General features: G+C 41.0%; 1 protein-coding gene across 1 annotated transcript in view; it reads left to right on the top strand.

Annotated features, from left to right (window-relative positions):
• Positions 1–14,631, top strand: part of LOC140234225 (uncharacterized) — a 34,892-nt gene extending 20,261 nt beyond the window's left edge. Inside the window, exon 2 of the mRNA XM_072314287.1 lies at positions 12,673–14,631. Coding sequence (XP_072170388.1) covers positions 12,673–13,751 — 1,079 coding nt within the window. The 3' untranslated portion in view covers positions 13,752–14,631. The remainder of the gene's footprint in view (positions 1–12,672) is intronic.
• The last annotated feature ends 11,496 nt before the right edge of the window (positions 14,632–26,127 follow it).

The following is a 26,127-nucleotide window of genomic DNA, read 5'->3' as shown; positions in this document are numbered from 1 at the left end:
ATTTTACTCGGTGTAGCTGCTTCTTCAACACTTCTACACTGAACAAAGAAGACACGTGACGCTCTGACTAATTTACCTTGCATTGTTACAGCTTATTATCATTTCTAAACGCAGCGCTCGAATTTAGGCGTAAGGTTCTGACTGTGGCCACCTTCATTTAGTACAAGATGGTGTCTATTTCATAGTTGCTCCCCACACAATATATTATCTGGTTTAATCTGGGTGTTCCTCTGAATACGTTTGGACAAGGAGTGTTTACCGTAAAACAATCAAAGCGCGTACGTCACGGTACCATCGAGCGAGCATCAAGTAATGATGGACGTTAGATTGGAGCCGCAGCAGGTATACGCTGGGAACACCGCAGGCTGTCGAAAGAAAGAACTGCCAGGAACACGTGGTAGCAATCTTTTGGACAAGAACAAAAAAGCAAAACATAATATGACAAAGACAAAAAACCCTTAACTCGATGGTTGTGAAACCACGGACCCCATTTGCCCTTGTGTTTTCGATTCTCCTGCCTGTAATTTTCGCATTTTACGCAGTGCCGACACGGCAGCACGGCGCTTTTGTTTGCACCAAAGATGATAATGTATTGTAGGCTCCTTTTTGTTCGGGGGTGCGATCTCGTATCTTCCAGTTTCTACCTCTATGGGAGAAAGGGAGTGACAAAGGAGCTACTCCAGACACCCGGGTATTCGATACAGCTGTTGCACCGCCTTGGTACACCGCCTACCATATTGACAAATCTAGCTAATACAAGCTATTGTAGAAAAAAAAAGAGCGAGCTGAAAATATGTTTAGTAAAGTGATAGGAGGTCGAAAACCCGGACCCGATGTTGTCGTCCTGTATTTGAATTTCATCAGAGCTGTATTCTTTCTTCTTGTTTGATTTTTTTTTTCTCTCGGCATCACTGGACTGTCAACAGCGTTGCGCCGGCTGCTGTATGTCCCATGAGAAAGTTTGGCTAGCCGAAATCTTGCCATCGCGCTCTTCCTCTTTCCTCCTTCGATACTGTTTCGGCACAGCGAGAGTTTTGACAGTTGTATGATTTGACGAGTTTTCCGTTCGCGCGCATTTTTTTTTTCTCTCTCTCTTTCTTCTTCATGGTTGCCATCTCAGCTGGGATCTGTCGTCTGGGCCATGGTGATGCGCGTACGGCACGCAGGAAGTCGCAATTCCCCCACCCTCACCCTCTCGGGCAGGTTTCCGGTTGCGAGCCCGAGTGTTTCTGGCGAGATTAGGGTACAGCCTCTTATGGTAATAGAGGAATAACAAAAACACGAAACCCTTCCTCCTCCTTTACTCGAAAGTAGGTTCCGAATTTCAACACCTACACGCGTGCCCCGAAGAATTATTGCTCTCGAGACAATGGAAAATGGCTGAGCGTGGTCGCGTGGTAAGCCGGAAGCCCCCCATCACCAACTCCTGGGCTCGTGCAGATAGGACCAGGAATGTGCCGTGTTGCGAAGGTGATAAGGCTGGGCAGAGGGGGGAAGTCCGTAATTTCTGGCCCGGCCTCGGCTCCCTACGAAGACAATCCTTCCCCGTGGTTGATTGCGGGAGGATCGCTGGGGGAAATTGGGCAGTTAGCGCCTTGATAGGACGCGCACGAAAACATCCCTTTTTAGCATGCCACCTCTCCGCACTAATGGTCTCTCCCGTATTCATTAGGTGACAAAATGTCAATTTGAGGAAAAGGTGCATGTCTCTGACACATTGGACGGTGACGATGTCCTTTTTGATAGCCGTAAAGGTTGTCACTAAGATTGTTTTGACGATGACAAGGGAGTGGTCCCAAATCTTACGATCTGTCAGCTCAGCGTTAGTGAACTTTACTAGGCAATTAGAAGCATGACTGTCACAACTACTCGTGATTATCATCAAATGGATAAGAAACAACAGCATTTTGTTTGAATTTGTTTGCTTTATTGTGAGGGAAATATTGAGAGTCAATAGATGTATTAGAGTTCGGTAAAGGTGTATAAACTTGACTGCACAAATCTTAAGAGCGAAGTGTGTGCATGTGTGTGTGTGTGTGGGGGGGGGGGGAGGGGGTAGTTCGATATCATTATGACACCAGGAACCCCGTCTATAACTGGAAAATAAATGCTAAGCAATTCTGCTTCCAGACACAGTGACTATCTTTAGACAGTGTAACCCATCTCACAGGGTAACCTGTAGTGCTTTCTGCGAAGATGTTGACAATTTCAGAATCGGGGCCAATACACAGTCATGGCATCTTTTCACCTGCTGGGCCCACTGCTTTGCCTCGTTTGTTCTGTGAATTACAGAGTGAAGAGGAAATTGCAGGTTTTGGCTGTGAAGACCCGCAGGATGTGTGTTGACAACGCGGAGAAACGTCTTGGGTGTGGTGTCAATAACCGGTAATTTACTGAGATGGACCGGGGATACCCCTTACTAAGAGTCTGTCTGACAAAAATACATGACGTAATGACGGGTAGACGTCATGAGCGAATAACAACAGGTAGTGTGGTTCGTCCAGTGATACGAACTCGAACGACAAAAACAATTTGTATTATATACAAGCAGCGAATTTTATGCTTAATCTTCATTTGCGATGGACTTGTAAACGCAATTCTTAAAGTGCACCTATTCAAACTTCATTGCAGCAATAGACATGTGATTATAAAACGTCGTCAAGAGAGGAAGATACCTCAACCAAAGGAGTGCACGATGGGAAATATTTAAGTGGAATCATGCACACAGTTCAAGTTGCCATAAAACACACAGAAAATGATGTACATTGCTACTTTATGACATTCCAGCTACCATATCTAATTCTATTTTTTTTTTCTCGTCAGGGAGTGGCACGTTATTTCTTGTAGTTGGGGAGTGATTTGATTTAATTTGATTTACTTGATTTGATTTGATTTGATTGTCTCGTGGACAAAATGTTGTGTTATTACCTCCTCACTGTTGATATATGCATCAATATTCATTCATTTGCTTGCCATGCCCGTAAACGGTCAGGTCAAATAGAATAACATTGCAACAATAATTGTCCAGCTTTTTCTGTAATATGTATCTACTCCGTAAGGCCAGAAAGCGCGGGTAGGTTTCTGATGAGAAGATTGCCGTAACGTATCACCATGGGGAGACGGAACAGTGGTCATCCTATACACGTTGGGATTGTTTGAGCGAATTACAGAAACGCGTGTCCGTCGCGAGCCTCTAATTACGAAGGTGAAATTAATACACAAATCGTTAATTTCGGAAGGCGCGCCAGCCGTACGTACCCCCAGGGGGTGGCCGTCAGCTGGGGCAGTGTCGAAACTAGTCTCCGTCTCAGTCTCTCTTCCTTTTTCTCTCTGTTGTTCGAGCACGCACATTATGATATTTTAATATACATAACACACATACACATTGCACACTCTTTCTTCCTTCTAGTCTTTTCTCAAGATGAGGACAATACAATAGTTGTTTGGGAGGGGAAAGACAACAGCGAAATATGAAACTGCCCTCCCCCCGCAAAAAAAAAAGAACGAAAGAAAGAAGGAAGAAGAAGAAGAAGAAGAAGAAAAAAAAAACCAACCCAGAAGCTGTCGGCACTGGTCGCTGTCCCAACTATTTTTATACCTCCACGGAGCATCATCTTGTTCCAGGGTTGATTTCGATTATCGATCACCATGTTTTGTTTGTTTGTTTGTTTTTTTCTGAGGTTCGAGAAGTAATAATCAGGAAAAAAATATAACATGTCGAAATTTTTCTAGTTTAGTCGGTTGAAGTTTAATCAGAAATAATCGAGGTAGACGACACTCGGTGACAGCTGACTCACCGAAGTATCACACGAGTCGTTCTTCAATCACGGCTTACGAGTAGCTCGATTTTAATCTATCGTATTCTATGAGTATGTCTCAGAAAAATAGGTTTTTGTATGCGCCAGAGTATGGAGAGAGAGAGAGAGAAAAAATGACTGACTCGAAATTGTAAGTTGGGTCAAATCGAAGAGAGCTGACGCATAGTTTTGACATATCGGGACGCCAGAGCGAGTCTGGCGGAGTGCATGTGTTTCCCCGCGTCACACGTGATAGCAAACAAGGGTGTGGGGGAAAATGGCGGCGGGAGAAGCGCGCCATCATCCATCTTCTTCCGTCATGTTTCGATCGATTGATTGCTATGTTGAGCCTCACATCCACATTTCTCGCTCTTCCTTCTTTCCCTTTCTTTTCATTTTTATATCTCTCTCTGTCTGTCTCTCTCTCCGTGCTCTTTCTCTATCAAATGTTCCCCTTCTCTGACTATATCATATGGCTGTTTTCTTCTTTCTCTCTTTCCGTCTTCCCTTTTCTTCCCTGCTGCAATGAAAACAACAACAACAACACAGTGTACCACAATGTGATACACAACGTGAAACACAGTGTGAAGGCATTGTGAACATAGTGTGAAATCTCTTCACACTGTAATAAATTCGAGCATTTTAACAGTGCGAACACATTGCGAATCATCAATTCACAGTGTGATTCATTAACTCACAGTGTGAAACAGAACATTGATATGTGAATACACTGTGGAAAAAACCACACCACACTGTGAAATAATCTTCAGACTGTTATTAAATTCGAACGTTTTCTCATAGTCGACTATGTGAACACAGTGTGACCACACTGTGGGACACTGTGTTCTTTCCAGCATAGGGTTCTACTGCACACTTTATTTTTCTATTAAGCAGTATACTTCCATCTCCTCTGTCTCTTGCACTCTCATCTTCCGATCCTGTCTTTCCTTTCTCTTCTTCCTATTCATCTTTCTTTACCATGTTTGTGTCACTGATTCCCCCTCTGTCTCTATTCCTCGAATCTTCTCTCATCACTGATTGCCGACGTGTTGGGGCACACCCACTCATAACTCGGCACGTGGCATACAAATACATGCGATTCGCCGCCCCTTTTCATTTCGAGATTGCGGGCAGTATAACAGACACGTGTTGCCACCCCTCAATACACGTATGTTTTCAAACAAAATAGCCCATGTCCTGAAGAGTTCGCTCGGATAGGATACAAATAATAATAACGATGATAATAATATATCAACACTTGTGACGGTAGGTATATCTACTGTCACACATCTATTATAATCACACTATGCGAACCTGTTGGAAAGATTGGATATAGAATATAAAAACCACCCACAGCAAAACAGATGATGTTTCAGACATTGACAGAGGATTCTGACACATTGGGCGTGCAGTGTCGTTTTCTGCATTTACTTCAATCGAAGGGTGTAAAACACTAAATGAGCCACATAATACCTTATGTCATTAATTGAGGAAGTTTGAACCATAACACTGGAGTCCAGTGTAGAAGGATGCCATCTTGCTTTCAATGCCGTAGCCACTTGAATCATTAGCTTGATTTTTTGGTTCCTCCCCATCCGTGCATGGTTCATACCTACTCTAAATTTCTTGACGTCAGTTTGAATGGAGGTATAATTATCTGCATTATTTCGACGGCGCCATTTTGTCTTCTTGATATTCAAATTTCTCAGATCTAAGCATGACGGAATGAGAGTCAGCTGATGGTATTATAGGTGTACGTCACGAACGCACACAAATTGCACACACATTAATTTTACATCCCATCTCAGCTTTTTTTTTCTTTTATACCTTATCTGAGAATATGTGTGCTTAACGACGTTTTGGCAGAGTCTTACACTGGCAGTCTTTGAATTTTTCTGACCATTATCTATCCAGATAACTGGGTTTGATGTCCTTCGATAAGAGTCACGTTTTCGTATCCTACCCGAATTTTGGCAAAGCCATTATCATTACCACAAATTAATCATTATCCACAGAGCGGTTAGACTTAAGATGCTGAAGGCTATTTGGACGGCATAGTATAAACGGATCGCTGATTGCGGATCTTGACTTGATCTAAACCTCTTCTAAAGAAGTCTGGTTTGGCTCTTCCATCTCGGGGTTTTGTTTTCTTGGAATAAGATGTAAGCACTGAAAATGTTCTTGTTGACGCAGGAATTTTAGCCGAAGTGGGACTATACATAATTTTAATCAATGTTCTTGAGCAACTCAGTTATTACGTGCGTGTGTGTGTGTTTGTGTGTTTAGCTGGGATGTGCTCGGAGAACAGTTTAGCAAAAACAATTCTTGTGTATAGTAACGAGGAGTACTTATTCAGAGTATTATGAGATACCCATATATCTAACTATATATATATATATATAGCTTGCTAGAGAGATATGGATATACAGGTGGATAGATAAATGATTATACAGAGAAAGGGGACCTGATGTTTTTAATGTCTTTAGCAGAAACTGGTGACGAAAATAGCAGACAAAACAGACCCAAATATTTCATCAGTTGCTAATAATAGTCAAGAAATGTCAGGTGCTATAGTTTTGATCGTTCTCGTGTAGACTTGTATCCATTCCGAAATCGTTGTTTTCCGTTCTTTAGGAGTGGCTTTCAACCTATTTTGCGTCGTTGTCAGGCTTTTTGAAAGAAGGAGGTGCTTTATGCGATAGCAAATAACGACAAAGTGTCAGTGGAGCGGTATCATAGAAAGTAATGATGACAGATCGTGTATGCAGTAACTTCCCTGAAATTCAGTCGAGCCCGGACAATATAACTTAACATTGATTTATAACTGCTAATTGAGTGAGATCGAGGCGTACTAAATGCAGTTGTCGCAAAGAAAACTGATAGATCCCGAGGATTATTCTCTGACCTCACCTGTCATTACGGCTGCCTTAAATTTCTTATTATCATTTAAGCAAAAGAGTCGTAATCATAGAATCCAGCTAACCTTTTAAGGTGTTTGTGTCCAAGGGCATGGTTGTTGAAAATTTGCCGAAAAAGAGGGCAAAATAGTTCTTCAAAGCCAACTCCACACGTTGGGGGGACAATCGATGATGGCAGCCCACCCCTCCCCACCTCTTTGTCCATCAGTGTGAAAAGGGGATGATACGAAATTTGCGTCGACTGTTTCCCATCTTTCGCCTTGTTTCGGAGGTCAGTTGGGCATGATGAATCTGAATACTTGTCTAGGCACCCACAACATCGCGACAAAAGCGTTTTGTGAACGGATAACAACGCGATAATGGGAGAATGAGACCAAGGTTACACAGAGCGACGAAAAAAAGAAAGAAGAGAAACACCCGAAATAGGACCTGGTCCAACAAGAAACGAGGTGATCTATCCTGAAGGTACGCTGAGCTTTCATCCTTTGCCGTACGCTGGTTCCTTCACGCCCCGGAATCCCCCGCCGAAGCAGGGGGTCTTTGAACCGCTATGTTTTCATTCCGACTGGGGTTGAGTGTTAGGGTTCCAGAATCGGTCACCTCTATGATTCTTGAGTTAACATCGGAATCTCCGAGGCGTGAGGTTGTTTGAGGTTATCAAAAGTGCACCTTTTATCCTCGACTGTCACTTGTGTCGCACACATAACACATATCAAGTTAGAGGTATCAGAAAAAAAAAATGAAATATTGGTAGTTTGCTTTCATCTTTTTCGTTTGCAACCATAACGATTTTCTGACGTGTATAAACTCGATAGTCATTAGACAGTTTCAAGGTAATATGGAGATATTTGATTAAAAATGCCAAGAAATACTACAAGTCACAAATTATCTTAAGAGACGAACAAGTTCGGAACACAGTGGATAAAGTATTACTAAATATCATCTAAATCGTTTATACTGTTGTGTTGGTGTGATGGTAGGAGTGCTCGTTACACAAAATCTCAAAGCTGCAATGAACATGACAGAATCATCAGTATCATGCATCTACTGCGGTAAAGTAACGGTGTGTCTCTAGTGAAAACATCATGTTCTTCACGTTCATGGCGATCGACGACCGAGAAGGGGAAATAACTATCCTTTTCTTCATAGCATACTTATCACCCGCAATATGAAATGCACGAAGCTACACAGGTACGGAGGGATGTTGATCCATTTAAAAAAAAAAACTTCACGACACTCAAAAAAAAAAGAGGGGGTGGTCTATTTTTTTTGGTGTGTGTGAGTGAGTGTCAGTTAAATACAGAGGTTTTTGGAACAGCATCTCATGTGCATCCCTTCCCACGTAATACAACCAAATTTTGGCAAAGAAGAGCTGAATACCTGTAGTTGTTTTTACTTATTTCAGGTCAAAGAAGGATGTAGATAAAGAACATGGCATATCTAAGAGAAAACTTGGTGGAGGAGGAGTGGGAATTTTTCAGCACATGCGCCCTAAGGAGCCGGATCAAGGTGTCATCTTGTTGTTGCTGTTCATGATGATAATGATGCCCTTGATTTCTGTTGTTGTTGTTGTTGTTGTTGATGATGATGATGATGTTGTATTTAATTACACTTTCACCAAAGATTGGATCTCATCGTCTGCGAGGCGATGAGCCATCGCTCGCGGTCAAGACAGGAATTTAGTCTTGCGAGAGAGCCAAGGCAACTCGCTAATCCCAGCTCCAGACGCGACTCCAGTATAACTGGGCACACGGTTTCAGCTGACCCGGGTGCGTTGCAAAGGGGCGCCCTGCCAGAAGCGCCGTATTGGACCCTGGGATAGTCTGTGTGCGCGAGGGAGAGAAAAAAGGCAAACGCTTTCATACGAGCTTTTGCTTCTGCGCAGCTTGCCTTATTTCTGTTATTTTCTATATATCCGCTAGGACTGTCAGTGCTGCCCAAAACAGCTGAAAATGGTTCTTTTTTTTTTTCGTTGCGGAAATCCGTTACATTTTCACATCTTTCTAAATCTGACAGAGCTTCGGTACGGATTATTATTTGTCGCTGGTTTCTGGACGTACCTGAGATTTTTTTTTTTTCATCCATTCAAAGTATGTACTACAGTCAAGTGCTTGGCACCGACTGCGTTGTTCAGGAACACGGCCAAATGTTACCTGCACACCCGTAAATCACTTGATAACCAATTTGATCCTGTTCTTGGTTTCGTTTTTTAGTTTCTCATGACAAACCCAGTTAAGTCGCCTCGCAGTTCAGCCAAAAAAAAAGTTTACTTTATTTCGAGCTTTTCTAGCTCAATTAATATATCTGAAAATATGTGTAATCATAATGCTATTTTATCGCTTGGTTCCAAATTTTACCTGACACTAAGTAATCGGCGCGGAACTTCCTACTTTGCAGATTTGGACAACGCTGCTCAATTATTTGATTAAAGCATACACGAATTTTGACGCACTCGACCCAATCACGCGTTTGTGCACATGTTCAAGTTCGTTTGCTTCATTCAATCCTGATTCCCTAATTCAAGAAAAAAAAAAACAGGGAAAGAAAAAAAAATGACTAGTGTCATTGGAGCGACCATGGTAGTCCTCGTTCAAAACCACGGCAAACATTGGAGTTGATCAGCCTTCCTGCTAAGGGGCAGAACAAACACGCCGATAAAATAACGAAACATTTCCAAAGCAAATTCCAAAGGGCGAGAGGCGGATGTTTGTCCTAGATTTTGAAGCATATAATATATAATATTCAATTTCTTTTCCGTGTGTGCTGCAGAGTCATTCTTACGAGAATGAGACGAGTGAGTGACGTGGTGTGGTCGCAAAATGATTGTCAGTCAGGTACCTCCTCGGTTCTCCAAAGTCGCTGCCCATCACTGCCCATTGCGTAAGATTTACGCCTAATAAGAGTCTTTCAGAGGCTCTAGTTTACACACGTATAGCGCGCCCTCTTTGTCAAATAATTATTATCCTTTTTTATGGGGGGGGGGGGATCTGTGTGTCTCATTTGTTTTCATCGTTTTGAATAATGAGTGATGAATGTGTCTATGTGTGTCACTGACATGATGTTATTCTGCATTGACCGCGCTATACCTGCTAACTAGGGCATTTGTGCCTCATGTCAACAACTCCTTCATTACTCTTCTCATAAGTGTCGAAACAAAACTCATTCTATAAGAGCGACCTGGATTGCCTCATTATACTACTACACTATTGTGTCCATTTACAAAGAGAGAAATAGACAGAAACACGGGTTGTTGTTGAGAATGCAGGTCAACGGCAGTCAAAAAAAAAATCACTGGAGAGATTGAAAAAAAACAACAACACAACAGTCTGAAAAGTAAAACCAAAAGTATCACCCGCTACTCAGTGTTAAGAATGATCAATTGACGGATAGCCATAATTAAAAAGGACGAATCTGAATAAACAGATCTGTAATAATGCAATTAATAGAGACGAAAATAAGCGAGAAATTGCATGCAGGATCGTCACCGTTCGTTTCGATACCTTTGTGTGCCTTGACGATTATTTTGTTCTGGTGAACCCCATCTCCCCACCCCCCCCCCCCCTAAAAAAGAAAGAAAAACACCGACGATTGTGATAAGAATTGTATTGTTTTGCGAAAAAGTTTCACACGAAAGTAGCTTTCATTGTGTTTTAATTCTGGGTGTCACTTGAGTTTAATAGTGTAAGTACCTGACCTGCAGACCTGCAAAAGGGATAGGATTGAGATGGGGGTCGAGGATGCATGCAGATCAGGGGGGGGGGGGGGTGTTGGTAACAGCATTGCAGCTATGCAAGTCTCGAATCATCATCACCTAGTAACCTCCAAGTCCGACTTTGTGCGATGTCTGAATGTTCTCCTAGGGTATTTGGCCTTGGAATGTTTACCCGCCGTTTTTTTTTTTTTTTTTTTTTTTTTTGCTTTTTGTTCCCATGTCACACAATGTTTGTTGAGTAATTTGCCGTATGTGACACCCTACACTTGTTCCTGCTCTGTCTGACGCTAAGGCTTCCCCGAGAACAACGTGGAAGTGGTTAACAAGGATGAGAGTGTCGTATTGGTATCAATTCGCGGCGGGTACTATGGAGACGAAGTTAGATGAAGGGATGGCTCATCTGGTAGGTCACCATGAGGAAAATAAATGATATGTGCACAAACAGGGACAATGCCTGTTTTCACTGTCTTTTTTAAGACTCTGAAGGCTTGCATTAATCACTCTATGCTGAAACTCTAGGGCGGATAGATATGCAATGCCTCGTGAGAGTCAATCAGGTGGTCGAGTCCACAGCAGCGCCTCCAACCCTCGGCCTGTTCCCTCGACACCAGGTGTCTGCGACCCCCAAATCCCTGGATAAGGCACGAGACATACCTCGCAGGAACGCGCCTGATGCGCAGTCTCTAGATATAAGTAGATAGCACCATTCACAATGTGGTAATGACGTAATCGCCATGACTCTTGCGGTTTTCGGGTGAAATGTCTCCGCGCAAATTCTCCCATCATCCTTCTACTCCCCTGTCTGATTCCCGTTCAGAAAATGCATCGTGATGGTTTCGGTTTTTTCCTGCTCTGTACTTTCGAAGGCCCTAGTGCCCTTGAAAGTGCACGAGTGACGCCTTTCCTTTTGGCAGCGACAAGGAGCTCGACAAACAAGGATTTACTCAAGTCGAGTTGATGACGAACAACTGGTTGCGTGTATGATGCTGAGATGATGGGATTAGCAAATCGTCACATGTACTTATCGATGACCGAGGCTTGAGGTTGAATGCATATTGCACATATTGACAACTATATAGACGTCATGAGGAAAAAATGAAATGGGCCATGATTAACGCAAAATTGTTTCGGCCAAATCATGCGCCATTAAGGCTATATCATTACTATTGTCCGCAAAACATGAATTACGTAACCTGTATGGATAAACAGACCATCGCATTTATTGCATGTATTATTACTAGCTAATGGTGGATTGGTGAAAAGTCAAGATATCGCAAAGATCAAGAGCATTTTTTGAGTGATCCGTGAATCGCCTCCTCATTTTTTCTTTTTTAACCTAGCCGGACGTGGAAAGTATTAGTGAATCTCGTTGCTGTCTGCACTGAGGCAGATGGACTAAGGGCATGAAACACTGTGTTAGTTGACGGAACGTCTTGACTAGTTGTCTTGCTGGCCGCGGGGTAGTAGACACGCAGCATTTTGCCATTGACTGGCTGTCACGTGAAATGGGGAGGGGGATGGAGGGGTGTGAGTCACTGCCCCAAATCTGTTGACTGTTCGAACAGCCCCCTTTCCGGTTATCCACATCCCGCAATGCCCAGCACTGTCAGCTCACGGCTACGGACGAATCTTCGGCACCGCCGACCAATTTCTGCGCCGTCATCGTGACAAAGAGTTTGATTTATTCTGAGCCTTGGCACTTCTTCTGACTCGAGACTTCTTAAATCCGTGTCCTGTCTCGTACCTTCCTCTTCAACTGCGTCCTCCTCTGAAACAATTCCCCACCCCTAGCCCATCCCCGACCCCCTAGCCCCCCATACCCATCTCTTTCCATCTCTTTCTCTCCTCGGCATTACGACAGAATGCACGGAAAAATGGACCAAGGACTTTATGCGCCAAAATCTGCCATGATTTATCACTGCTATTTGGTTAATTTTAAACCACACCGTTTGTGTGCGTTATCACGTCTTGTCTGTCTGCTCTGCAGCAGCAGCCGTATTTGAACCTTTTTTGGAGCGAGTTTGGCAATCTGACAATACGTCTCGTACGAAGGCAGACTTTATTGCCGCGTCATTAAACCACTTTTAGAAGCATTCTCGAGTTCACAGTTGTCTAACAAACTTGGTCACGTGATAGTGCAGTGAACATTTCATACATTATATATAAAGTCTTGCATGTATGAGCTCTCTGACGGTTGCAGCATCATAATCATTTCGTCTCCCTTCTTTTCGTTTCATCTCTGCAGTTAAAGGATCCAGCAAGATGAAAGGGGATTCCTCCAGTTTCGACGGAGTCATCCACAAGAAATTCAGACCCAATGGCGAGAGGCATCATCTGTCTAGCTCAAGTCAACCCCCAAAGAAGCGCCGGGGAAATTTGCCCAAGGAAGCCGTCAACATCCTGAAGTCATGGCTGTACGAACATCGCTACAACGCCTACCCGAACGACCAAGAAAAGCTCTATCTCTCCCGAATGGCGAGCCTGACGCTGCTGCAGGTGTGCAACTGGTTTATCAACGCACGGCGCCGAATCCTCCCAGAGATGATCCGCCGCGAGGGGAGAGACCCGGACAAATTCACCATCAGCCGCAAGACCAGCAAGAGCTCGTCGACCGATCGAATTGAGGGACGGGAGCGCAGCAACAGCGAAAAGAGCGACGATTCCGCCGTTTCGTCGGTGTCGTCCCACGACAGCGCCATGGAGACGATGGGTGCCACGTTTCACGACACGGACTCGAACGCGGCGGACATAAGCTCCGAGGGAGAGTCCGACAGCGGGTGCAATGACTGCCGGACCCCATCTCCGGGTGCTCGCAAAATGTCCATCGGAAGTGTGTCGAGTTCGACGTACGAGTACGCGCAACCGAGCTCTGTCCCCACATACCTTCGCGAACTTTCCAGCGACATGGTACATCAGCTGCGCCTTCACGAGGCGAGCAAGTACCACCCGACTCCCGTAATGAGCTCGCGCCATAACTCTTCGCCAGCGCTCAGCCCCGTCCCCTCTGCGCATCCGTACATTCCACTGTTCTACTCCCGAGAGTACGCGCAAGCAGTCCTGCACAAAACGAACATGGCCGAGCGCAAGTCTCCCCTCGACTTGTCGCTCAAGCGAGACAGCGATCTCCTGGCTGCCCATAAAGCGGCTCAGTTCCATCGCGCCCTGACGGAAGATGCGCTCGTCCTCCCTGCATCGGCAGCTCACATGATGCAGACAATACCGCCCTCTACCGGGAGTCCCTTTCACATGTTGGTGGATGCGGCAATCTGGAGGCGGGAAAACGAGAAGCCTGGACAGGGGCAGCTGTCGGCAGCGGTCTGCTGACTGTGACTTTGTCCCTGGGCAATAAACTTTCCGCTCCTACAAGAAAATTTGGATGTCCTTGATTTTAATTGTCAAAACTGTTCGTGATGTCATCATTGAATTACGCCACCTTTTTGTACTGTACACCTTTAAGCAATGAAGCTTCCATGCGCTGTTTTCTCTCTCTTTTTTTTTTCAAAGCAATGTCAGCATGTTGATTACAACTCATTAGTGATATACGTTCAGTGGGTTTGATGTACTCTTAAGAGATTACATTTCTTCAACTATTTGTAAAAATTACCTGTAAACAAAAGCAAGATTTTTTTCTTTAATTTATGAAATACATTACTGAAACTATTGAACTCTATCTGTTCTCTGATATTTACTATTGTTGTTGTTATTATAGTTCTTATTTGATATTTTTCGCTCTTGTTACTGTTGTTATTATCATTATCGTGATTCTTTCAGAGATTTTCAATTACGTAGTACTTGCTCGAAATGCGATTGTCATTATGTCGAGGGTTGAGATTGTGGAAACAAATGTTGACTGGGTGGAGTTATGGATTTTGAAAGAATGTGAATGTGAATGTTACGTTGTGTCCTATCAAAAGGAAAAGACACATGTACCTACTGGGATGTTGTGAGGGTTTTACAACGTCAATAGCAAGTGTGGTAAACAAAATGTACATTGTAATTTGTTAGAAGAGGTGCGATGCTCAAAAGCTCGCATGTTGGGTTGTGCAGGGATTGTTTGTTGAACTTAGCTAGCTAGCATCGCCACTTTTTTGTGGATGATATCAAGGTATGAACGGAAATGCAATGACGATCATAATTATATTATCTTTTTTTTTTTATTTCTCTCTCTCTCCTCTTCTTTCATTCGCTAACTGGTTGTGCCTATGATGTCAGAAAGGTTGTTAGAATGTTATTATTATTTTTTTTTTTATGTAGAGTGGACGTGTTCCTGCAATATCTTCCTCAGAGTCCAGTCTGATTTAGTTTGATTTTTTTTTTTAATATTTAGTAAGTAATGAACAAAATGGATTTTCTAAACCCTTGAGTACTTATCAAAAAAAAGAAAAAGAGAAGGTATTCTTGCAATAATGATGTGGAATATCGCATCGTCGTTATAAATGACCTCGTGAGTATAAAGTTGTAATTGGAGCAGGTGAATGGGAAAAAGACTGGGTTGTCGAATAAGTCTTGCATCTTTGTGTCTGCAGATTCTTGGCACACGTTGCGAATTATATCACTCCCATAAGGTAACGCTGGTAGCAGCAATGATTGTACCAAATGAACACAGTGAATGTGCCTTATACCCAACGGATGTGCTCGTTTTATGTCTTCCAAGCCTTGCAATATCATGTCTACTAAGAATGCATTTTTTTTTTTTGTAAGAGTCAAATGTAATTCATGTCACACAACGATAAACACAATTATTAATGCATTTTTAGTTTTACACCCACGAGTTGCAATTTTGTGTACGTTTGTGTTATCTTTGTGAAATGGACATGTTAGATCAGCCACGACAATTTTCTCATTAGTGATCTATTCCTGGTGCCACTGAAAACAAAGTGTTTGATGCTATAGATTGAAGTCCCATCTTCTTGTGCTGTGTGTTGAGGTATATCAGCTGGTGTATAGTAGTAATAACGTTTACTTTTTAAGCTTTCTTTTGGCGAGTTACTTTAGCTTTTGGGGTATCAGTTCTTTCCATCTTATCTTATAGTCTTCAGTATGAGACATGGATTTTTTTTTTTTTTTTTTGCCAAAAATAAACCACCCATCTTGCCTGTGTATGTATCGTTTGCCTTGACCATACGGAACCCAGTCCTGCCCGTATACTGTATAATATGACTGCCCCAGCTCATGCGTGGATTCAAGTAGTTTTAGGAACATCTCACGAACACAGATCCTATTGTAACATTGATCTTACGCACGTGGGTAACTGCACATGTGTCACAGAAATATGAGCACTCAGATTTGCATAGAGAGAGAAAGTGAGAGAGAGAGAGAGAGAGAGAGAGAGAAAGAGAGAGAGAGACGGAAGGAGAACGTGAGAGAAAGACATGAAAATAGAGAGAGAGAGAGAGAGAGAGAGAGAGAGAGATGGGGTGGAAGCAAGGATGGATGTTTTACAGAGCAAGACCTAAAGAAGAAAGAGAAGATACCTTGAAATCCAAGCGGTGCTGGGAACAAAAGCAATACTTGCCGATTTTGATATCACAAATGAAATCTCTTGTTTTTGCCATCAATGTATTTATAAGGACAGACTTAACAAAAACCCAGATAAATTGGATAATCTTTGCCATGTTGCCATGACGACGTGCACACCAGCACAGTCTTCATGATCTCCTTAAAGTATTTTTGAATTCCTTTTAAGTGTTTAAGTAATTAAATTTCGAATGCTAAACATACGTTTATAATGGATGAGAAGTAATACTTACCAAAATTCAATGTCATATCTTCGTTAGTACCCGCGTCTACTTAAATTTGAAACATTTCCACCTTTAAAGTATCGTAAGTGAGTGCTTGCCGTCCATGTTCATTTTTAATTTTGTTTAATCTCATTTTTATTGTGTTTTGTCAACAGTAAAATGACTTGGATTTATTGCAAATGTGACCAATAGCCTTGAGTTAACATATCTCTATAACGTAACCAATTAAAAGCCCCGGCTTTATTGACATGAATACAAACATCGGGTTCATTATTTATCAAGTTGTATTAGGAAATGAACACATTGTCATCCCATCGATATTGATGTATTCAATTGTATTCATTTGAACCTTCCTCGTACTATATTAGCCTTCCCCTTCTTAAGTAAATGAACAGTAATCAAAGTGCCAAATTCATTTCATTTTTTCCTTGGCGACCCTGCGCAAATACTTACACAGAATGTGCGTGCCTATGTATGTAAGAATATTCAATCATTCAGCCACTCGTGTCGATTTGTAGAAACATAACATGCTAACTGGATGCGTCTGTTGCACGCTTTATGTGATACAATACGACCATTTCATATCCTGAAATGATGTTTATTAATCTTCAAGATTGTCTGTATTTTTCCCTTTTTATGTACGATCGACTTTGTCCTACCGAGGTGCTACGTGGATAAGCTAAAGTTTACTTTGCACCCCTTTTCCATGTTTTCTAATACGCAAACTTTTTTTTAGCGGTCAACTTTTCAATGCGTTTAATGTGGATCAACTCTCATGTGTACATATCTTTTGCTCTGTTGTCCTAGGATTAACGCTATGTGTTTTTTTTTTCGTTGATAAGGTCGGAATGTGAAATACTTTTACATGACATTTTTGTATGTAAATACTTGTATGTTTTTGGACTCCTGTCGTTGTTGAAAAGGAAAATAAAAAGTTTCTTACATAAACACCCATGCGTGGAGATTGGTTCGACGTGTCATAACGTGTGAGAGATAAATGTTTGCTTTATATAAGCGTGTCTTAGCCAGGTATACCTAATTTAGCTTATTCAGCGAGTATTAGGACCCAAGCCTTGATGATGTTGAAAAAACAAACAAACAAACAAACACACAAACAAACAAACAAACCAAAAATGCAGCAATACTGCTCCGTTGTTACTTTATAGTAGACACTTCTGTGAGACAACGCGTAACGGCATAATTACCAAGACTCTCTTTGTTTTTATTTTGTTTTGTTTGGTTTATGTATTTTTGTTTTTGTTTGTTTGTGTGTGTGTGTGTGTGTGTCTGTGTCTGTGTGTGTATAGAAGAAAGAACAAGAGTGTGAAAAGAAGAATAATCAATACACGAGTAGACAGGAGAGAGAAAAGGAACTATAAAGAAGAATAATCAATACACGAGTAGACAGGAGAGAGAAAAGGAACTATATATATACATATGTATATATATATATATATATTTGTATATAAATGGACATGTTGTATATAATAAATATGATATATATATATATATATATATATATATATATATATATATATGAAGTGTTTGTTTGCAAAAAAAACGATAAGTCCATTTTTGAAGATTTTGAAGTACAGTCTCTGTCATAAAGTACACAATAATACCTCTTAAATGATATATTGGTCACTACATATAAAGGTTCACTTTTGAAGTTATGGTCGAAAGAAGCCAAAATTTTCTTATTATTCTCTCTATTTTTCTTGACCTTTAATCGCATATATCTCCATTTGGCAAATATGGACTTACATTTGTATCTGTTTTTGCGAACAAACTCTTCATATATATTTGTATATAAATGGACATACTGTATATGATATATATATATATATATATAAAGATAAATAGTTAAGTAGATATAGATTTACAGACAGATAGATATGAGAGAAAGAAAAAGAGAGGGGAAGGGAGAAAACTCAATAGACAGCTGAACGGATACACTAAAAGTTAAATGAAACTACATGAAAACCGCCTATCATGTTAGAACAGACACGACAGACATGCAAATTAAGGTAGACAGGTTGACGAGGTTGGAGAGAGGGAGATTTCTTCTGCTTTGTGACGATGTGCTTGCACATGTTTGTGTTTGTTTGTTTATTTGTGTATGTGTGTGTGTGTGTGTGTGTGTGTGTGTGTGTGTGTGCCTGTGTGTGTGTCTCAGCTAGAAAACCCTTTAACCCTTTAAAATTACTGATGCTCAGTGGTTACAGCCTTTTGGTTAAACAAAAACAATTATTGAGTGTGGCAAAGACTGGTCGGTGTATAGGTTACTCTTCATCAAGCACATTGCAAAGTATAAATAAGTGGTCTATTATTCGTTCCATGGAATTTGCTCCTGCGACAATAAATTGTTCCCATGATATATCTGCACTCTATTATAGCCAAACAAAAATGCTACTCACAAGCATAACCTTTATAACCCTAATTCTAATCCTCACATCAAACTAAACCCAAAACCCTATCACAACCCTATCACAACTCTAACCCTATAAGTCCTTGGAGAAAATTAAACCGGAGCAATGGTCGCAAGAGGCAATGTCTTGCAAGCGGTATATATACACTGTAATTATATCATGCACATAAATATATCCCTCTCTGTAATTTCAGGGGCAAGTGAAAAAAATCTTAAAGCTCTACTACTCCCCCCCCCCTCCACACACACAGACACGCCAACATAAATCGCTCTCTCAATATATACGTCGTGCACGTATAAGCACATTTATCCATTTATATAAATAATGACGAAAGAAAGAGATCAGAGGGGGGGGGGGGAGGGAGAGGGAACAGCCAATGGGATGATAAAGGGCAAAAGAACAATCTGTGTTTATATCAAAGGTGTTTTCGTGGCAGTAGCTGTTGACACCCGTCTACAAGCATGGCAGGCGAAGGGAATCGCAAATAATGTCGGGACATACCCGCGACATCTTCCTCGAGTTTGACTGACGTTCTAGTCTATCGGCCTTGCACGACAACCAATCAAAATAGCTGTCATACTTGATTCAAAACCAGGCGTAAACTGGCTCCGTAAATACGATATAAAGTAATGACGATGGAATAGACATAATCTTTTTTCTTGTCGGTATTTTTTTTTTCATAATCAACATTCAGCCCTATGAATAGAGAAAATGAATCTGAACCCTATGAATCTGAGAAAGAAAGAAAAAAAAGTAACAAAAGAAACACATTCCAGAGAGATACAATCTTTCTCAACTTGCGTTTGTCATCCATTCTGTGAATTGATCAGTTATTTCCTCCCTTACATTCATTTTATTTTTCAGTCGCGCCATCGACACAATATGTATTGAATTGTCAAAGGAGCGTTTATCAGCTATAGCTAGACACAGACAACTCTTTGGCTAAATTTTCGGTGTGATATAGCGGCGCATCGCCAGAGTTCGAGTACAAAGCCCGATTCAAATAGATGTGCACTTAAAGGGATGGTAGTTTTGGTCGAGATGGGGTTTCAGGTTTCCAACTTTGTTTTGTTTTGTGTGTGTGTGTGTGTGTGTGTGTGTGTGTGTGTGTGTGTGCGTGTGTGTGTGTGTGTGTGTGATAATGAGGAACCTCTTATGAAATATGAAAGAGCATACAATTCGAGAGGAATTCAAAGTTTATTTGATGTAAATTGGTTTTGAAATGGCTGAGATGTCCAGAAACAAAGAGGTTTCTTTTTGGATAGCTAAGGCCATTTCAAAGCCAATTTTCATCAAATTAACTACGTCTTAGAATTGTATGCTCTTTAATGTTTCATAAGTGGTGTCTAATTATCTCTCAAAAAAGCTAAAAACTGAATCCCCCATCTCAACCCAAACTTATAGGCCTACCGTCCATCCCTTGAACAAAATCATCTGACAGTCTGGAAAAGGCCTACAGCGAAAACTGATTTTCTCTTCGGTGGTAAGTATGTGAGAACTTTGACAGCAAAATCATACCTGTTAACCCTACTCTCAATAATTTGATATAAGCTGCTCAATGATTAAAGAAAATAACAAAAACAAACATGGGAATTCTTTTAATCATAACATTAAGAATATTGATTGTAATGTTACAAGTGTATCACTGGTAAAATTCTATTTTGCTCTGTCTGATAATGAAGTTACTTTAAAATGTTTAAAACTGACGCTTAGCCCACTTTTTAGGCTCGAACTCTTCTAGTGACTCTGAATTTTCTGTTTTACTTCTTCATTTTTGCTACCAACCACATCGACCTCGCTGTACATAGAGGTAGTTTATATTTTCGTTTTGAATATAACGCCGCCAAGTAGCTCTCCATAACTCAAGGTTGCAGTTGCTGTTTTCGCTACCTTTTCCTTTATGAGCTGATGATGAGCCAATTTATTATACTATGTATAAAGTAGTTGCAAATTAGTTAATCTTGAATACTAGGATGATTCTTCAACGTGTGTCCTGACGGTTTGCTGGACATGGCAAAGAAATACCTGCAACTTGCGTTTGGAATCATGCATGATAAGTGGGGTGCTGTTCGTTATTCCGAAGGTTCGATATTCCGCAGGTTCGTTATTCCGAAGGTTCGTTAATCCGAAACACACAAATTCCCTATACCTAGAGGTTCGTTAATCCGAAAATGAAAAAGGGTTCGTTATCCGAACATTTGTGGGGTTATTCCGAAGGTTCGTTATTCCGAAGATTTGTTCATCCAAAAATAAAATTCGGAAAAACGAACCTTCGGAATAACGAATCTTCGGACTGAAGAGCCTTCGGAATAACGAACCTTCGGAATAACGAGCTGTAACCGATAAGTGTACAGACTACTTAAATATTATTCTTGTATATACCTGAAGAACACACAAACACCAACACACTATCAGACACAGACACACACACACGAACGTGAAAATGATATAACATAAAAGACATGCTAATAGCTCGTCGGGTGATATCATATCAATGAATGAATTAGAATACTAATTGCAAACGGGCCTCTTATGTTGGGGGGGGGGGGGTACTTGTATTCCTGTATAACGTGAAAATTTTGACAGGGTAATCTATAACGATTCTATTTTGCTTCTGCCATCTGAATTTATCATCATGCGTTTGTACAATGATGTTTGCCGACACCGAGTCAAACGCTTCATGTAAAGCTGTTAACCCATGAGTTACTTTTTTTCCGGTGGTTTCCGCCTTGAGAGGTTTGTTTTGTTTGTTTGTTTGTTCGTTTGGTTTTTAAATACTAGTACTACTCCTTGTCCTTCTTTGGACGTCTTTTGGTATGTACATGGCCGTCATTTTCTTTCTGCATCTGCTTATACTATGGTATGATAATGGCGTGATGATAATTATTTAAGCCTCTTCGAATTTTTTTTTCAAGGTTTGTCTTTTATTTATATGGATCTGATGCCTTGATATTTTTTAATTCTGACCTAGAATGATTTGTTAGTGGCCCGTGAGATCATACATCTTCAAAAATTCAACTATGTAGTTTTTTTTTTCAGCCTTTCCTCTTTTGTTTGTCAGATGTAGCTGAAGATTAATTTTCATGAATTTCATTACGAAAATGCTGTTAAAATGAATAAAGAACAAATAAAGCCAACAATTCCCCCTCCTTGCTCAGGCAGTGCTTTATCTTTTGTGTTTGATTAAGAAGAAAAGAAAGGGGGCGCATTGACTCGATTTGTTTGAGAAGTTTTGTTGTGACGCTATCTCCCCATGCGCATCGGGTCAAAACTGAGCGAAGATACGCCAAAGAGATACCGATTAGAGAGCGCATAGGAACTGTCGGGTTATGGGTGCGCGCGCCTTTTCAAAGCCGGATATTTTGCTCCAAAGACCATCCATAAAGGCATTGATTTAATGGCGACAACATTTTAGACCAACTGTCATGTCGGGAAAAATAGATATTTTTTCTTTCTCCCCCCCCCCCCTCCATTTTCGTCTCCTATACTTTACCTCCCTTTCTCTTCAAGTTCATATTCCCACTATACTGGCGTATACACAGTCTGTCTTCTTGCCATGCGATTAGGAATCAATGAAGTTGAATCGCACCCGCCATTGATTTACCGGCAGTACAGTGGATTGGGAAGGTGTGGTCCCCTGGTACAGTCTTTGTTCATTTTATGGAATCTTCATGGTGCTTGTATTTCATAAGGGCAATTATCGGTGACCTGGCAAGTGCATCGTATAGAAATGACAAACGGTATGAGTCCATCCCGTGCATGTATACCGACAGCACTCCTTTGTTTTGCGTCTCCCTGGTTCGCATGCATAATTTGACGATCCAAGCTAAGCGGAAATCGTGTGATGTACATCGGTTCTATTGAAGAGGACAAGTCAGAATGTAATAACATTTTAAAGTTTCCTCAAGTATTCCCAATACAATCAGATCTGCTGCAAACGCATATACAAACTGGAAAAGATAATGATCACATGGTTTCACTTGGCTTACACACTAGACAATGAGAAGTCATGTTTGTCTACTTAAAAAAAAAAAAAAAGAATATTGAGTGGGATTACACTTAACTGACGGTTCCAGACCTTTTTGTTCAGTCTGTGCTATGGAAGTCAGTGTGAAGTCGATATGATGTCAATTTGTCGGTCTGCCTTCTTTGATAGAGCTGACGCGGATTTGTCTCCCGTTATTTGCCAAACGTTTGCTACATCACCTCTGTGGTCAGAGGGATGACTATCGTTTTCGTTGATGGAATTTGACAGATATCCGGGTCATTTGCATTATTGAGGGGAAGCATTGGGTGAATGATGATGATAATGATAGTAACAATAAAAAAGATAATCCCAGGGTTGGTTGCAAACCCGTCGTCAGTTGGTAGTGAACCCACGCCTCAAGGACAGGACTCCTGGCCTGCGACGAGAGGAACGGGTCACGTGACACTAATTTGATACACGCCCACTCTGGCTTCCCGTGTGTGTACTATGGAGAACCGCGGCTCCACCTCATTCCGTACCCACACACAGACGGACACGGATATGGACATAAGCACTTGAACACATACTCACAAAATATATACAAGCAATAGAAATATAATATTGAATATACATACATCATGACACGCACACACACAAAACCACACACCCATCATTTTCCTAAAGCGGTTGATCAGAACCCCTTTCTCAAGCAGGTACGTAGCCTACGTTAATTTTGTACTTCGAAGGTACACGACGCAGACGCTTGCTTGCTTGCTCTTCAACACACGGGGAACCGCGGGCGTGGATATGCAAGGAACGCCTTCTTGGTCACCGTGGTGCAAACCCGAGTACGGCCAGAGAGGCGTCTCACCTCCCTGGTCGGACCCTGGAGGTACTAGGCGAGCTCGCCCAGTAGAATAACTGCTTGATGTCGGCTGTGGGATACCTCCTTGATCGGACCAGCTCCTGCCATGATCGAGCCGAGATGTTTCCGAACTTCAGCGTTATTATTATCACGTGATCACCAATTTTTATGAAGATTCCATTGACTATTTCCTTATTATTTTGCTTGATCTTTCACGTCCTCCTTCATTGCTGTTCGATTCCCCCGTACATCATTGTCTTCTTTTATCACTTAATAGCTACAAGACGTAAAAAACCCGACCGAAATCTGCATGACATACAAGTCTCTTGATAAGTTGCCTAAAATCCGTGACAATTGATAATATCAATCTTAACTCTTCATTGATCGTTGGCTTCTATTTTATTTATTTATTTATTCAATCTTATTTCAACAGGGTAGCTTCATCACTAGGCAGGTACTGTTCGTCCGGGGGGGGGGGGGGGCTGTACATACAATCATAATATTTAACAAAACAATGATATTTACACAAAGTACGGCACACGTGGACAGGTACAGTTCTTCCACTGAACCAGAATTTATACAACCACACAATAACTATACAATGACATTCATAAACATCCTATCAAGCAAACGGTAAGACCATGGTGGGCCCACGTATCTAACCAAAAACATTAAAGAATGGCAACTTTTGAACAAAAAACAATTTTTTTGATCTTATTGAGATCACACCGAGCGCGTAAATCTTGGCGGGATAGTCAGGGTGTCTTAGAACTATCATCATTCGTGGCAACTATTTTACCAGTGATGATGCTCACGGTGTTTTGACCTTGCGGTCCTTGGAATAAATAAGTAAATAGACAACCGAAATGGAATTGATGATTTTGTAAATGTGCCTCACGGAAATCCGCCACCAATACATATAGTTATCTTTCCTTGTCTCTAGCCAAGCTAGTCCTCGCTCACTGCATACTATGTCTAGGGCAAATGATTTAACTATTAAAGTATGTAATTAACCACCACTTGAATAGGTGTATAATTGGGCCTCTAATGGAATGAACCTGGGGTTGTTTCATAAAGCTGTTCTTAAAGTTACGAACGACTTAAGAACTCAGGTCTTGTGCTGAATTATTGAAATTCTATAAGTATAGCACATCAGAACTGATCACCAGTCGTTCTTAAGTCTTTCGTAACTTTAAGAACAGCTTTATGAAACACCCACTCTTGTAGATTCCCGTAAAGGCGCATGAATGCAGCGGAGATTGACTGGTGTGGAAGTGGGGATGAATTCTGCAAAACCGCCGCAAAATCTAGACTGTGGTTCTATACTACGAATATGATACTTGTATTGCATGATAGGTTTGCTTTTCTTTTTTCATTTTCGTTCAAACTGTTACCTCTTGGACTTTCTTAATCAATTTGTTTATCGAATAATGAATAGTCATTTTGTCACGAGGGTAAAGAAGTTCGTAATCACATAATATCATTCATGATAAGTGTACTGAAGAAAAGCTATTATGTCTAATCCTTGCCTAATCATCATGGATAGCAATGATGATAACAATGATTAATGATAACTGTGACGAGAATGCACATTTGAAGCACTGCATACTTGTCTTTGATTTGACATTATTATTAATCATGTTCACACAGAATTAAAATAATCTGAGAGAGGATATAGTCGAGACACTCTTTTGCAGCTATAGTCATTAAAATCCTACATAGCAAATCAAAGCAAATATATACTAGGTCTTCGACGTCAACGCCATGATTGCTTTAACTGTTAGGAAGACAAATTTGGACAGAAAGCCAGGCCATTAGTTCAGAATATGAAGAGCTTATTTTCAAAAGGGGCTAGATACACTTTTAGTACTTTAGAGTAAAGCTGGTTTGTTTGTGAGAATTTGTACACAAGTATATGGAAAATCAAAATCTAATTTTCACTGTAACTAACTGAAATGGAATTCTGTGCAGTGATGCTAATAACTCAATTTTCATCAAAAATGGATCTAGCCCCTTTTGCAAATAAGGTCTTCATATAAAGGTGCAGAATGAGTTCATTATAAGAAAATAATTATGGTGTTTGAGTAAGACATACTCAATCAAGTACTAGTACATGATGTGAAGGATGTGATCTCGTGTCGATACGGGTGGAATGAGGTCGCAGTTTCATTTTATTTCATTTATTTCCACATTTAAAAAAACAATAATCATTACAGTTTCATGTCATAGTATAAACATATTCATAGTGGGGGACCAATTAAGGCCTTTCAGGCTTGTTGGGAAAAGGCCCCAAAGTAGATACAAGACTTTCTCAACGTAACCTGTTGATGATGGACTGATTTTGCTACAACACGCACTTCCCATAGACACTTGCTCGAGTATACTCGGGACTCGTCTTCAACCACGGGTATGGGTACAAAATATATAGAATATGAATGGTATACAATCAAAACAGGCTGACGAAGGAAAAGAGTAAAGAGTAAAATACAGGCAGAATAATTATACAAAACTTTGTTGCTATTAAATACTGAAAGTGCGTCTAAAGTTGTTTCTGAACTGCTGCAATGATTTGCAAATTTTCAGTTCATTTGGTAAAGTATTCCACAAAATGGGATCTTGATATAACATTGTTGACCAGGCTAATTCGGTTCGGTAGAGGGGAGGATGAACATTTTGTTGGTTTCTTGTATTAAAAGAA

This window comes from Diadema setosum, chromosome 10 (genome assembly GCF_964275005.1).
Source record: "Diadema setosum chromosome 10, eeDiaSeto1, whole genome shotgun sequence".
NCBI lineage: Eukaryota > Metazoa > Echinodermata > Echinoidea > Diadematoida > Diadematidae > Diadema > Diadema setosum.
Note: the sequence above shows the minus strand (reverse complement) of the source record. Positions and strands in the feature narration are given on the sequence as shown.